This window comes from Telopea speciosissima, chromosome 7 (assembly GCF_018873765.1).
Source record: "Telopea speciosissima isolate NSW1024214 ecotype Mountain lineage chromosome 7, Tspe_v1, whole genome shotgun sequence".
Lineage (NCBI taxonomy): Eukaryota > Viridiplantae > Streptophyta > Magnoliopsida > Proteales > Proteaceae > Telopea > Telopea speciosissima.
In genome coordinates this window covers 52,911,199-52,926,938 of record NC_057922.1, presented here as the reverse complement: position 1 = coordinate 52,926,938, position 15,740 = coordinate 52,911,199, and the positions used below count along the sequence as shown (strand labels likewise).

General features: G+C 40.0%; 1 protein-coding gene across 2 annotated transcripts in view; it reads right to left on the bottom strand.

The window, feature by feature from the left end:
* The window catches only part of LOC122669456, a 44,448-nt gene extending 29,203 nt beyond the window's left edge, over positions 1–15,245 (bottom strand). Inside the window, exons 1-4 of one of the 2 annotated variants that reach the window (XM_043866223.1) lie at positions 15,151–15,245; positions 13,162–13,324; positions 2,542–3,223; positions 2,325–2,409 (exon numbers count right to left, since the gene is read on the bottom strand). In XM_043866223.1, coding sequence (XP_043722158.1) covers positions 2,325–2,409; positions 2,542–3,223; positions 13,162–13,309 — 915 coding nt within the window. In that variant the 5' untranslated portion in view covers positions 13,310–13,324; positions 15,151–15,245. The remainder of the gene's footprint in view (positions 1–2,324; positions 2,410–2,541; positions 3,224–13,161; positions 13,325–15,150) is intronic. The other variant, XM_043866222.1, reaches the window with a different exon arrangement.
* Between the last annotated feature and the right edge of the window lie 495 nt (positions 15,246–15,740).

Here is a 15,740-nt window from a genome sequence, read left to right as displayed (position 1 = left end):
CCCTACAGAGAGCAGCTTCCCCTTCCAACCCGCCACCCTGCTGCTGATCCTATCAACCAGCTTATCAAAGAAATTAATCTTCAGCCTTCTACAGTAGAGAGGAGCCCCAAGATAGGTGATAGGCAACATCCTCTGCGAAAAACCCGAGACCGAAGCCACCATTCTGGTTTGAGACTACGTAGCTCTGACTCCTATCACGAAACAGCTCTTTTGCTTATTGACCAGCTGACCCGAGAACCCTTCGTACCAACCAAGAAACCCCATAATCTGCTTTAACGAGCTTTTCAACCCCCTGGTAAAGATTATTGTGTCCTCTGCAAATAGGCTATGAGAAATCCCAGGACATCCTCTAGGGAGTCTAAAAAAAGAAGCATGCCCCTCAGCGAACAACCCCTTCAGACCTCTACTTAACACCTCCTCTGCCAGTATAAACAGAGCCGGCGATAGCGGATCCCCCTGTGGCACACCTCTGGAAGACTTGAAAAAACCTGACTGTCTGCCTCCAAGAATATCAGAGAACCAACAATTCTCAACAGTCTTTTTTATCAGAGCGATCCAGCTGCCACCAAACCCAAATTTTGCAAGGACCTTCCATAAAAAACTCCACTCCAACCGGTTATACGCCTTGGCCATGTCTAGCTTGAGAATCACATTACCACCCCTTGTTCTCCTATTCAACTCCTGGGATACCTCTTGCATAATGGAAATGTTATCATGGATACACCTTCCCTGGACAAATGCCCCCTGCTCCTCCGATACCAATAGAGGCAGAACCCTTGCCAGCTTGGTAGAAATGAGCTTTGCAATCATTTTATATGAAAAGTTGCACAGGCTGATTGGTCTCATGTCCGCCATCCCCTCCGGGTTGTCTTTCTTCGGAACCAAAACCAAGTTGGTAGAAGTAAAGCTTCTCGGCAAGTCCCCCCCTTCAAAGAACTCCTTGACCGCAGCCCACACATCATTACCCACCACCTCCCAACAAGAAGTAGAGAAGTGCTCCATGAAGCCGTCTGGGCCTGGCGCGCCATCACAGGATAAAGCAAAGACCGCCCCTTTCACCTCCTCCACTGAGGGAGTCTCCAACAGCAAGGCATTATCAACATCAGATACTAGCAGAGGGATCAAAGAGATCAGGTCCTCGTCCACCATATTGCCCTGAGTGGTAAAAATCTCAGAAAAATGGCGCACTGCCTCCTCTTGCACCCCCTCCACACGAGAAATCCACTCTCCATCAGAACCTCTAATCCTCTGCACACCTGTCATACTCCTCCTGGACATTGACCATAGCATGAAGAATTTCGTGTTCTGATCCCCCTCCAGAAGCCAAGTGACCCTGGACTTCTGCCTCCAAAAAATCTCCTCCTGCAATAAGACCTCCTGCTGATCTGCCTTGGCTGCCCCAAGCGTATCTCTAGAAGTGTCATCAGCCCTCAAGTCAAACTCCGTTTCAGCCCTGCAAACAGCATCCTCTGCATCCCTAACTCGTTGGTGTATGTTTCCAAACACCTCTCTATTCCAACCACGAAGGGCTATACGAAGTCTCTTGAGCTTCAAATACAAAACTCCCAGAGGCAAGGCAACCAACGGCCTTTCCCACTAACCCTTGACAAAGTCTTTGAAACCTGGGTGTCTGAGCCACATTTGCTGAAATTTAAAACCAGCCCCGGTGCAGGGGGCATCCACCCCAAAGGAGAGGCCAATCGGAGCATGATCAGAGCAGGTCCTGCTGAAATGAGTCACCGAAAACCTGCTAAAAGAATTCGCCCAAGTCGCATTCACCAGAAACCTGTCCAGCCTAGCCATGACCCTACTTGCACCTGCCTGGTTATTGAACCAGGTAAACATACTACCACTGTAGCCGGCATCAATAAGAGCTGCTCTGTTACAGAAACTACCAAACTCCTCCATAGACAAGGAGCACACAGGTCTTCTGCCCATTTTCTCCATCGAAGCCACTACCGCGTTGAAGTCCCCCCCAACCGCCCAAGGTAAAGTGACCGATAGAGAAAAAGCTTCCAGCCTCTCCCACAGTTCCCTTCTCTCCACCCTCGAGCATAAACCATGTACAAAGGTAAGGACATAGGAGCCTGCCCCACCCCCTCCACATTCAACCATGATGTACTGCCCATGCTCCTCAACCACCCTAACTTGCACTGACGACCTCCAGAAAATCCAAGGAAGACTCATATATATATATATATATATATATATATATATATATATAGAGAGAGAGAGAGAGAGAGCAAAATGCAAAAAAAATCCTCATTTCAAACAAGAATAATAAGTAACCAGTAGTCCATAGAAATTGCAATTGTTGGAAGTACCAGGTATTGAAGAAGTTGCCTATCATTGTTAGTCCTTTTCTCTGCAACCTCCCAGCATCCTTTTTCAGCTAGCTTCTTAAGAGAACTGCAATTTGATGAAAGAGTTTTCATAACAGTGAGAAACAAACATCACAAGCAAATAAATATTCCCAGAGAATATATCCAAAGAAAAGATTATGGAAAAAGACTAAGAATAAAAATGATGATGATAAAAGACCTTTCTTTGCATATATGGTACACATATGTAAACTCCTGTCGCAGATTGTTTGTCTTTATAATCTCATAAGCATTCTTCAGCATCTTCATGTCAATAAATTTTTGGACAAGTACACATAACATCTGCTTTCCCATAAATGTTGCCCATTTTTCTGCTGCTTTGAATTCCTTGTCCTCTATCATTTTAACAAGAAAAGCCTGACCAGACTGGCGAATAGAGAAGTGCTCGAAGAGAGTGACTGCTGTCATGTACGACTGGGATTCTATCAATCTAAAGATGTAATGTTCAAGGAAAGCCTTTGCTGTGTCTACACTACCACTTTTCATTTCTGACCTGCATAAAGCATTTTCAATATCTTGTACCCCAACATCAAAAACTTCAAGCAGCTTAATGAGAATCCGCTCTTGATGGATGACATAGCCAGCAACCACATCGAGAAATAACTGGGCAGCTATTTTCCTTGCTTCAGACGAATCTGTTGTGATACTTCGTATGGTTTGCCAACGGCGAAGAGACGATATTACTAAGTGACTGAAGCCTTCAGTATATGCAGGTCCTAATAAAGGTAAGATATAGAGACTCTGTACAACAAAAGTTGCAGGAGCAGACGGGAGACTATTATGCAGCGCTAGCAGGACTTGTTGCTGAAGAGCGCGAAACTTTGCAGTTGCCTTACGTGTGCCTAGGAGAAAAGGAAAAAGGTATTCTATGAGAAGAACAACATGAATATGCAGCACAAGTGGTCCATCATAACATCCTTAAGTAGTTACTATCCAAGTTTTTTACTGCATTCCACAATTTAAGAGCCTGAAACACAAAGTCATGGAAGCGGTTGAAGGGCTTTGATTGGATTAATAATCAAATGCAAAATTTGAATTTTTATGAGAGGATTAGTCCCTAAAGGGTGGGAGGTTGGGAGTGTTCATGTTTTCATTGCACTGCAGCCTAAGGGGAACCTTAGGTTCAGCCTCCAATAACATTTTTACAGGATAAATTTTAATTCTCATCCAATATTGCTTTACAGTCTCAGACCAAGGATTCCTCGGGCTGTTATTGATGCAGATCAACTAGGAGAGACTAAGAAGTACCAAAGAAGGAAGAAGAATCAGAATCAACTCAGTCACTCAGCTGAGTTTACTCAGTCATGAACTCAGTTGCAGTTCTTGTTCACCCACTTCTGGTTCAGAATTGAACCAGAAGCAGTCCCCCATTGTGGGACACTATTTTAGTAGTTCATTTGAGTAGTTATTGCTTTTAAATAGTTACATGTATTAGTAGTAATGGAATTCTTCCAACTTACTAGAACTCCATTTTATCCTTCATCTTATCTTGTTTGTTAGAATTAGAGTCTAATAAATCTTTCTTTAAGGCCTCTGGTGCTGATTTCTTTGGTCATCCCAACCCTCGTCTCCTATCTCTTTCTTTGCTTTATCGTTGCTGAAATTCAGATCAGTACTGTGCTTTAGTTCCTGCATACTGATTCTGATCTCTTTTGCATTTATGCCTCTATGGTATGGATCTAATGTCCTGTTATTCATCAGTTTTCTTGCTATCAATATGAACCATATTCAGTGCTTGTCTGAGGTACTGTTTCTGCAATTAATAGTTGGTTATGTCTTGTCCTATACCTACTAGTATTCTTCAGTAACTAATGATCTAACCATTAGATTGGTCTCATATACTGATATTTTTTTTCTCTTAAGTATTTTAAGCCTTCGACCAACCCTAGACCTATTTCTGATCTTGGGTTGTTAAGTTATTTAATTTCTCTTTAATGTAAGCCTAGAACCAGAATAGGTCTAATCCCAGGCAGGATCAAATAGACAATCCTCCAATAAACAAGAAATCATATGAGGGAATCAAGAGAACAATGGGAACCAAAATCATATGAGGGAATCAAGAGAACAATGGGAACTAAAATCATACAAGGGAACCAAGAGAACGATGGGAACTAAAATCATATGAGGGATGGGAACTAAAATCATATGAGGGAACCAAGAGAACAATGGGAACACAAATGAGGGAACAATTTCTTTGGTTGAAATAACAAATAAAAATCCACAAATTTGTAACCTGTTGAAGCAGCAATCAAGAATAAATAATCTCCTGAATAAAGAGAAGCCGCAACAATCGAACCAGTGGTGTTGAATGACTCTTGGATCTCAAAACCTTGATGCAAACTCCAGAATGCACACCCGATGGCTCGGTTGCAGGTTTTAAAACAAAACAGAAAATAGAAGAAGAATGGGGATCGAGTACGGAAGAATAAGGGGGAATGGAAGGGTTGGCTATCTCAGCCTGGGCATCTAACCCATCCTATCTCGGGATTTTCACAAAGGCTCAAGCCAATATTTCATTAATCAAATTCGTGTCCAATAATAAAGAAAACAGACTCAAAATAGGACTCTAACTAAACTAATGAAGCAAATCCCATTTCCTAATTTCTACCCATATTTTTGGCTCATTAAATTGGCCAATTACAAAATAAACCCATCGGATCAAAAGACCCAACACCTACATTACCCAACCCAAAGCTTATTTTTAATAGAATAAACCCTTTAGGTGACTTATCTACATCAATTCTCCCCTGTTAGAAAAAAATTCGTCCTCGAATTTTGCAAAATGGAGGAACCAACTTTGTGTGATGACTGATGAACATCTGTCTTCAACCCATAATAGTACTCAGGCAGCTCGTGGATGTTAGGAATGTAATCTTCAAGGCAAGGAACTTTCTCTTCAAAGAACTCTGGTGGCATGACGAACTCTATGTGCTCAACTTCGAAATCAGCAGTCATGCCCATGGGGTCTTCTACAGTTGTGTCTGCAGCCTTCTCTATTTCAAACTCTTCAATGTACACCTCGACTTTCGAAACATCAAGGACTGGCTCTTCCATGACAACAGAAATTGTTGGCACTTCAACATTAATCTCATAGATGTCATTGTTATTATCAAGGGTGTCTTCACACTCTTCTCCTTCAAGGGCAGCATCAAGAGTCCATTTACCTCCAAGCTGTGGTTCACATACCAACATCTCCGGAATGGATTCAATGGCTGTGATCACTGAGTCTGCCTCCCCTTTTTGCCGGCAGAATTTTGCATAATAGTGACCATCACCTAACTGTGGAGTGAATCTTTTTGCACTACCCTGCTGAGACATTGTATTTATTTGTTGCTTCATTGCTTTCATCTCTTCAAATAAACCTTTGACTAGATCAGCCAGTTGTTGAAGAGTGATTTGGTCACTTGTACTTGGTGTACCCATAGCTCTGATACGAAATAATGTAAGACTAGAACCTGAATAGGTCTAATCCCAAGTAGGATCAAATAGAAAACCCTCTAATAAATAAGAAATTATATGAGGAAACCAAGAGAACAATGGGAACTCAAATGATAAAAAAAAATTCCAAAGAACAAGAAAGAGAGCAATGGGATCCCAAAGAGAATAATGGGATCTCAAAATTTGTTGGAGAAGAATGATGAGATCTCAATCCATTTACCCCTCTCCCAAGACGAGACCTCTTCTCCCACAGAGAGGGTCGGATCCTAGGTCAGGGAAGAGATCCCTTAGGGTCAGGGTGCATTATTCCCTCGTTGCATCTACACCAGGTCGCGAGGAACACCTTGAAAATTGCGTTGCAAGTTGCAGTATGTGCAAAAAGAGTATTCTGGTCACTCTGCACACCATTCACATTCGAGATCAATACTCATTCGATCAGACTCAGACTGAGCCAATTCTTGATAGATATAAAAATAGACTTGAAGCTCTCCAACTTTCATGATTTAAGCTTTCAATCAAGGAGAAGAGGAAGAGCTTGAAAAACATGCCATAAAGTCGGAAAACAAACCTAGATTTCCCCGGGCCTTTGACAGAACCCGATAGTAACAAAACCTTCAACATTAACCGATGTATGTCCATGCAAACCTTCATATCTCTCTCATTTGATCTCCAATTGACCCGGTTCTTTTTTCTACATAAAGCTGACTCGAAGGGTTGCATTTATTATGATATGACCTTCAACTCAGGTGCAGTGCACGGATTCCAATTTTGATCTTGAAACCATGGAAGAACTCGACCGAAACCTAACGAAACCACCGAGTTAACTCGGTTTCGTAGGTTTCCGAGACGAGTTGAAGGGTGATTTTAAAAAATCCAAGGTTTCGACCGAAATTCGATGGTTTCGACCAGTTTCGACCAAGATGTTGGTAATTTCGCAAGTTTTGACACTTATGCCCATCGAAACTTGGGGAAACCTAGGTCGAAACCAGTATAGATACTTAAGTATGTCTAAAACAGGCCATAAACCACGACAGACACTTAAGTATGCCAGTTACCAGGCTAGAAACCACGACAGACACTTATTTATGCCTAATATCATTTAAGTAAAAGTCAACCCCCCAGTTCAAGAACAAAAACTGAATTTTTGGCGGTTGGTGCAATTTTCAACTTTCTAATGCTGCGATTTTTCTCAAATCTAAAAATTCCATAAATCTTAATATGGTAAAACATTACTAAAACCCAAAAGTACGGTAAAATATTCATTTGTTTTAGTGTCCAAAAAAATATTTTCATTCAAAGCGATTTTGACAGCATTTGCGCACACCAAATTAAGTTTGACCAGTACATAACTCCTTCAATATAAACCAGATTCAAGCAATCTTGTACTTGTTGGAAAGCTGTCAAAACGAAGCTCTCTAACAAATCCAAGATTGCTTAAATCTGATTTATATTGAAGGTGTTATATTCTGGTCAAATCTTATTCGATACCATGTCCAAGAACAATATATAGTATCAAACTTGGATCAAAACCACAAGTATTATTTTTAGTGTTCTCTATGTGAAACTAATGCATGGATTAGATTTAAAATGTTAAAAATAGGCAGCACAACAAGAATCAGGGCAAAAAAACAACTTCTGGGCCTCGAAACCATGGTTCGAGTTAGCCTGGAGAAAGTTCCAGGTTTCAACCGAGATATGGTCGAAACCGAGACGAACTCGGTTTCTGGCTGGTCGAAACCCGAGTTTTAGAACCTTGCTTGAAACTGATGCAGATGCTGAAACTGCTACCTCAAGCATACGCACAATGCCTGAAGAACAAGTCATAACTTTCCACTCCAATATCGGATTGCTATTGCTAAGAGATATGAAACACGATAGGGGAAGTCCAGCTATCGTGGTTTCCTTTATTAGTTTATGTCTTTAATTGTTAGTTTCCTAGTCTAAGTAAGTTTCTTGTTTTAGACTTTAGGCTTAATTAAGTAAGAGTTATATTCATTTTGTAATTCTGTTTTGGTTTAATATAAATATATGTTGGCTGGTATGGTAGAATACAGATTCTATCGCACAACCCTTTTCTCCCATTGTTCTCTCTTCTCTCTTCTCTTTGCCAGGCGCTGGTTACAGGTTCTGGGATTCTTTACATGGTATCAGAGCTATAACCAGTTGCCGGTTTGAGAGTCGTTTTTAGATTCGTTTGGTTTCAATGAAGATTCTTGTATGATGAAGCATGTGCCTATCGATTTGCTGCTGCTACTGCTATTGAGAGTGATCAAGCATTTCTACTGTTCCTGAACAAGGGTTTCTTATATTGAGACGATTGCAGATATACTCATATCGTTTGTAGACTGAAGGTTGTTCTGCTGCTAGGTTTTGCTAAGTGTTTCTTCGATCTGATTCGATAGCAACACCACTAATCTGGTTGCTAAGTGTTTCAATATGTGCTATGATTGAATTAATTTGCTGATCTTGAATCGATTTTGCTGCCATACTTTTGCTGCTTCGTGCTTGGATGGAGAATTTGTGGGTTACCGTCTAGGGGTTTTTGGAATCGAGCTTGCATCTGGAAAGGTATTAGTTCTCGATAGCGAGGCTGTCGGTTGTGGTTGAAGATAGTTATTTCTGTGGTTGCTTCTAAATCCTTTTTCGATTTGCTTCTGGTCTCGCCGGGATTGCGATTGAGATTGATTGTTGTGTGCTTCGATTGGTTGTTGTTTGCTTGGATTCTTAGTTCGATTTGACCTACCAGAGCCTTCTGAAGTGATATTGGTATGATGAATTCCCAGGTTCCGCCTCTGGTTCAAGCTGAAGATGGGAGACCACTGCTAGTCTTCGATTTTCAGGTTTTCTATTACGAATGGGTTTCTTTCTTTGAGTTTGGTTTCTTGCCATTTGTTTGCTTTGGTGATTGTGTGACTACTGTCAAGGAGAAGAAGACAGTCACGTTACCTTCTTGTCTCCTGTCCATATCTTTTTTTTAAGTTAGTTTTCCTCTTTTGCCCCTCACTTTTTTACTTATCTCCTTATGTCCATATTTTACCATGCCTTCCAAGTATGTCCCTCATCTATAAATACTAATTCGTTCTATGTCCTTTGCTTTTATTTATCATTTGACGCTCCACTATTTGGTTAATTACAGCTATGCGATTCCTTCTTTTTTTTCAACTTTGAGTTATTGACCATTCTGCCATTCCCCTATTTATCTACCCAAGAGCCACTTGAAAATTCTGGTTAATTACCAGATTGCCACTACTTCCTTGTATTTGTGTTTTACCTATCTTGCGTGGATCAATAGTTGGATTTTAAGATTGGGATTATATTGGGATTGATAGATTAATTACAAATTTGCCGTTATCTTGCTTTGGTGGACCCCAGATCGCATTGGTTTGAGATTTTAGTTATTATCGTGAGGGGTGTTTCTTTTATTGGCGATTATCTGTAGCTGCTCTTGATTGAACATTAATTTATTGGGATCTTATTTGCTGGTGGTCTTGCTTATAAGATTTGTTGAGATGTTATTGGTCGTTCTCTGTTAACGTGTAATGCTACACGTGAGGGGGAGATTGAAGATGTCTACTGTCTGTGAAGGTGTCTACTGCAAGCAATTTTATCTGAGACTTTTTTAGTTCGGGACTCAAGAGTGAGTCTGATTGTTGTTGGAATGCCTTCCTCGAGATGGATTTTTGTGTAGCTATTAGAGCTGCATTTTTGTGGACTTTTGTGTAGCCACTGAAGCTGCACTTTTACAGGCTTTTGTGTAGTCATCAGAGCTGCACTTTTATGTCACCATTGGAGTTGCACTTTTGTTTGTCTTTGTTGGAGCAGGTTACTACTTGCATTTTATTGCCTTCATTGGGAAGGACGTTTGGTGTAGCTGTTGAGTGTTGCATTTTGTTGACTTCCTTGGGAAGAGCTTTTGGTGTTGGCGTGTTGCTGTTATTGATTGGATTTGTTTGGACTGCTATTGTTGATGGATTTATTGATTGGAGTGCTGCTTTGAACTCGCTGGCATCTATGGCTACATGTGTTCAAGACTGGTGCTGCCTTTCATTTTTGATCTTGTTGGTCCAAGCTGGAGCTTTCTCCTGATATGTCTATACTCCAGCTTGAGGGGGAGTGTTAAGAGATATGTAACACGATAGGGGGAGTCCCCCTATCGTGGTTTCCTTTATTAGTTTATGTCTTTAATTGTTAGTTTCCTAGTCTAAGTAAGTTTCTTGTTTTAGGCTTTAGGCTTAATTAGGTAAGAGTTATATTCCTGTTGTAATTCTGTTTTGGTTTAATATAAATATATGTTGGCTGGTACGGTAGAATACAGATTCTATCGCACAACCCTTTTCTCCCATTGTTCTCTCTTCTTCTCCATCTCGTTCTCTCTTCTCTCTTCTCTTTGCCAGGCGCTGGTTACAGATTCTGGGATTCTTTACAGCTATTATTCAAATTTTCTTGGAAAGCTAACTCAAAGATCTTCCCTTCTCATGTATTGAGATCCTACAAATTCTCAATGTATGACAACTCAAAAATCCGTGAAGTTACTCACCTTGTGCACTGGGTACGTCCCTTACTGCTACAACATAAACATACATTCTTCCTCACACAACAGCAACATTACCTTATGCACTCTAGGACTTGAACCCGCACTCTCATCATGCCAACACATCTATCAACTTCAAACTCATGATGATGCCAATTGTACCAGTCCTACTGCCAAGTGCCAACTGCTAGCTATACCAACTAAGCCATCCATCTCACTTACACTGACAATTGTACATGATGTTTTGATGACTGTACCAGCTCAATCAAGATTAACAACCAAATTTCCGGCTATGCCAACTAACACATCTCTTCTGACACTACCATTGCACTGATACTGGGTATTGTCATACTGTTTGCTTAAAACTCTCCTAAAAGTACTGCTCACGCCAAGTGCAACTGCAAGCTACTACACTATATTTCAACCCTTGCGACCAGCCCATGCAGCTGTCAGCTGCTCAAACTGACCATAGACAACCCTACAACTGAGCTAACTTTGTTTGTCTCCCATCCATAATAGGGGTGCAAGTTTGGCCCTGTCGGCCCGAACCCGCCCTGGCCCGTCCTGAGCCCGAACAGGGCCTGGGTTGAGATAATTGGCCTTGAGGGCGGGTTAGGGCTGGAAATTTCTGGCCCTGAGTCAGGGTCTGGTCGGGCCAGGGTTGAGGCCTCGGACTAAGCTTGGCCCGGCCCGGCCTAACCTAAATTTTAAACATCACACACATTTTGTTATATAATATATTATATATGAAGATAATAAGTGATATAATACATTTTATTATAGTGTTATTTTACGTAAAATTGTTAATTTTCTCCCTGGCCCATACCAGCCCATGCATTTCCTTCCCCCTCCCCATGATCAAGGCCAATAAGGGTCATCCCAGCCCGACCCTGAGGGCGGGTCAAGGTTGGATTTTTTAACCCCTGAGTTAGGGTCGGGTTGGGCTTGGGCCTAGCTAAGGGGACTCAGGGTTGGCTAAGGGATTTATAAAGCCCGGCCCAAACCGACCCTGTTGCAGCTCTAATCCATATGCCTGCATCTCATCTCAACTGAGTGTTTTGACCATCAAGAATACCAACACAATCTCACTGCTCAACGAATCTTCCTGGCTGATAGTGCCGACAACAATGACAACAGCAGCGCAATACAAGCTGTGGTCAACACTTACCCCTGGAAAAGCCACCAGATCAATCCATCGATTCTTCTTTTAGTGGCAGATTATTGCTCTCCTTTGTGTCCTACAGCAGCAACATACCTGTCCTAGTTTTTATTTCTGTTACTTTCTATTTTTTGCACCCCCTTCTTAGTTTGTTTCCTTAGTTACTAATTTCATACCCCACTTTCAATTTTGGTTCCTACTTGCTATTTTCAGTTAGTTATTAAATCTGGTCTCTCTTTTGGTGACTTGCTATTTTCGAGACTACCCCATATCTTCAAATCTGACCATTAGATCAACATAAGATTTTACAGACTTGTTCTCCTTAACAACTAGACCATTCAACCATAATTTCATGCATATATGAGTTGTCCCTACACTTGCGAGCCTTTCGCAACCTGATCTCCCACTGGACTTCACTGGTTCAAGGTTAGCACAACATTTTTATCCTCCTATCTCTGCTTAATTTCTGTTCAAAATTTCACACACATCTGAGTGGTTGATCCCTTGGTATTGAATTCTTATTGAATCTGGCACATATTCTTTGTCTACGATTCTAGTTTACTCTGAGATTATGAAACCTAATCTTTGGGTGGACTTAACCATATTAGTTATGGTCAGCAACCAGGTACTTCCAGTCCCTGGGAACCTGACCTGACTCGAAGCAATCTGCTAAATGCATGCTGTTGAGGAGGAGCTTCACTTTTAACTGACAGTAACTATTGATTCTTCACAAAGTTACTGATGAAAAAATAGATAAGCTTGATCTTCTAAATTATACAATCCCCAACAAAGCAGGATGGATGTAGGTTTTCAACCCCATAGAATTGATAAACATAAAATAGAAGATGGACATAGAGCAGACCCCCTCCCCCCCTAAAACTGAGATCTACAAAATTTCTAAGGACTGTGTGATAAGCACCATAAAAATACAATCATGATGATGTCAAATACATGTTACAGTTCAACTGCATGTATTCGAAATCCTAAGTAGTGAGCTATCCAGAATCTACATTTGGTAATTAGGATCTAGCATTGAAACCACTTCCCCCCTCCCCCCCCCCCCTCCTCAAAAAAAAAAAAAAAAAGAGTAAAAAATAAAAACAAAAAATAATTTGCATATTCACTTGATTACATTTTATTCAGTCACACAAGAAGAGAAAACAAAATAATAAATGCAAATGTCCCGGTTAGATAAAAACCCAATCTAAATGAACTAATAGCAACTACTGTTGACAAGCTCATCTTCATCTTAAATAACTTTCTTACAGTTAAAAACTTAAAATTAGAATGAAAACAAGAAATACTTCAGGAAATCATGAATGCAACAAGGAAAGCACATTTGTTTAAATTATGCAACAAAATACATTTCTACTCCACATAGATGCCCACGACAATGGATCCTTTGGCTCAGAGCACACCTGATAACAAACTGTACTGTATCAGGAACAACGGAAACACGCACAAAATACTATCATGATCATGATTCACTTACAAATAACAGTAACACCATGAATACTTAATGATCCATAACATTATGACCCAATAAAGAAATTTATAAAGCACTGGCATGTATTGTGTATAACATCTCATTAATGGGTTATAGTTCTGGCAGTTCTTGGTACTTTAAAAAAAATACTGGGAAGGAACAATACCACACGCATAACATTCTTTCAAAAGGTAAACAAATATTGCAGGTGAAAGGTGGGACAAATCTGAGAATGCATGCAAACAGAGGGTCTGCGTTTGAGAAGCTTCCTCTTTGCTCTTGTGTGCATCATCATCTCCTTCCTTGAAGCCCATGCTAGAAATAAAACCCTAAAAAAACAGCATAAAGATAACCACTAAGCATGACATGTTAAGAGGACATTTGCAAGAAACTGTAAGATTATGTCAAGACCCAGTTTCTTTTCACCCAATTAAACATATCAAAAGCTGCTCAACATAATAGCCACCTAAGTTCCTTCATGTTGAAGTTATAATTTATCATAATCTGGAAATACGGCATCAATCTCAAATCTAACAGAAGAAATTAAAGAAGGGTTGTTGCACCACTTTTTTATTAACTACATCATAACCACAACAAATCCCCACCAATTCAGGCATTCCAAATTCAGGAAATTGGCTAATAATTTGTTTTGATTTAGGTTTTGTGCCGTCACAAGAAAATGTGGGTACCAGGTTTCTTTGCACTCGACTAAACACATCAAATGCTACTTAACATTATAACTCCATAAGTTCCTTCACAAATCAAGTTACTAATTTCTCATAAGAAAGTAAAGAGAGGCACTTTCACCACTTTTTATTGAATACGTCATGACCACAACAAATCTCTGCCAGTTTAGATATTCCACATTCTCAATACTGGCTAATACTTCTTTTTTTTTTTTGTAAGAATACTGGCTAATACTTGGCTTTGGTTTTGTGTCATCACAATTGGAATGTGGGCATCAGGTTTTGTTCCAAACACACGCACACACACGCTTTTTATTGTTGTTATCTTCCTTTTTCAAGTAGACATTATTGGTCACTAAATGCTCACCTTTTTATATGCTTTCAAGAAATGTAATTTATTTTTTGTTAAATATTTGTTTTTTTTTATATATCTCTTATCACAATAATTTGGATAATGTGAACATGATCAACCATAGAAGAAAAGACTGGCCCTTTTCCAATTCAAATCTAACAATTGTAGACTTTTTCATATTTGAGGCCATAGTCCGTCCAGCTCTGCAACATGCATCTTACATTTTGTTCTTAAAAGGTGCTGCAGGAGGGGGTTTTATCCATGTACTACTTCTTTTACTTATCTTAAAGAAACAAGTAGCAGTAACTCAACTACTTCCAGTTTTCTCTTCTCCCTTCTTTTTCTTCAACCCAACTACTTTCATTTTTCTCTTCTTCCTTCTTTTTCTTCATTTTCCCTTTTTTCCTTTATTGCATCTGACCTGTATTCTAACGTGATATTTTTCTCTTCATTTTTCTTTTTCTACCATCTTATTCCTATTGTTCCTTAAACTACCCGTCTGGTTTCCGATGCTTCATTAAAGCTTCTCCAGATTTATCATCAACACAAGGTACCTCAGGAAGTCAAGGTATTGCCCTCTGTTTGGTCTTCTTTTGCAAGAGTTCTCCTACTCTTTCATCAAATTTTGATGTTCCTGCTGCTGTTTACAGAGGCATTTGATCTTACACTTGATGTTCAAATATTATCACTTAACAAGTTGCGTCACCATAAAATTTACCCAAGTAATCATGTAGGATATTTGACAACAGAAGATCCAACAGATGCCAGTCATTTCAACCTTCTTTCACATGTTATTTTGCCAAGCATAACTTGACATGCATATACATGGTTCCAACTCCACATCTGCTACAAGACTTCAAGGCTATTAAATAACAGGATAGGTAAGCTTAACACTGACATGCAACCGTTTTCTTGCTCATACCTCATTTGAAGAAGGGAAAAAGGCCACCTTTTAAGGTAGACTTGATTCCCGTTAGACGTTGAGACAAATTCATCGACAAAAGGAAAGCAAAAACAACAAATGAGGTAACAATTTTTGGGAGATAAACATTACATAACTGAAAGACTTCATTCCTGTGATGGTTGAGCGAACAGTTGGCATTCATAGAATATTTACATGGATTGTCGAAGAAAATGTAATGTACTTACAAGAAATATAAGAATCGACGTTCTAAGCCATGAACTTCTAATTTCAATTTATACAGATCAAAGTAAAGCTAAAACCAATAGAAACAATAATTAGGAACAAGGAAGAAGGAATCGAAAAGTAACCTAGCTCCGTTTTGTTGGAGCGGAGAGATCGAACCAGGAAATCTCGCGGAGCTACTCTCGTATCTCTGTTTTCTTTGTGCTACATTGAACCAATAGGATAGACTCTGGCTTTCCTTTGAGATAGGAGAGCAATACTGCGCAATGGTACTACGCCTCACGCGTGTACTGCTCTGTCCTAAAGATATAATTTGAACCCTAAAACAAGAAAAAAACAGACGCTTTTTCGTCCCATAGATCTTTTCCAAAAACAGAAAGCTCTGTCGCGGCCCCTTTCCTGGCCTTTTGGATTTTCTCCGTGGCATCTATACGGTGGACTTTGCTATATTGCGCCTTTAAAAGCAGCAGTTGCGGCGGCTAATGGGTGCTTTAGAGTACTAGGTATAAGGTTAGGTAAAATTTTCTTGTCCTTTTCAATTTATTTTTAAGGAGTCCAAT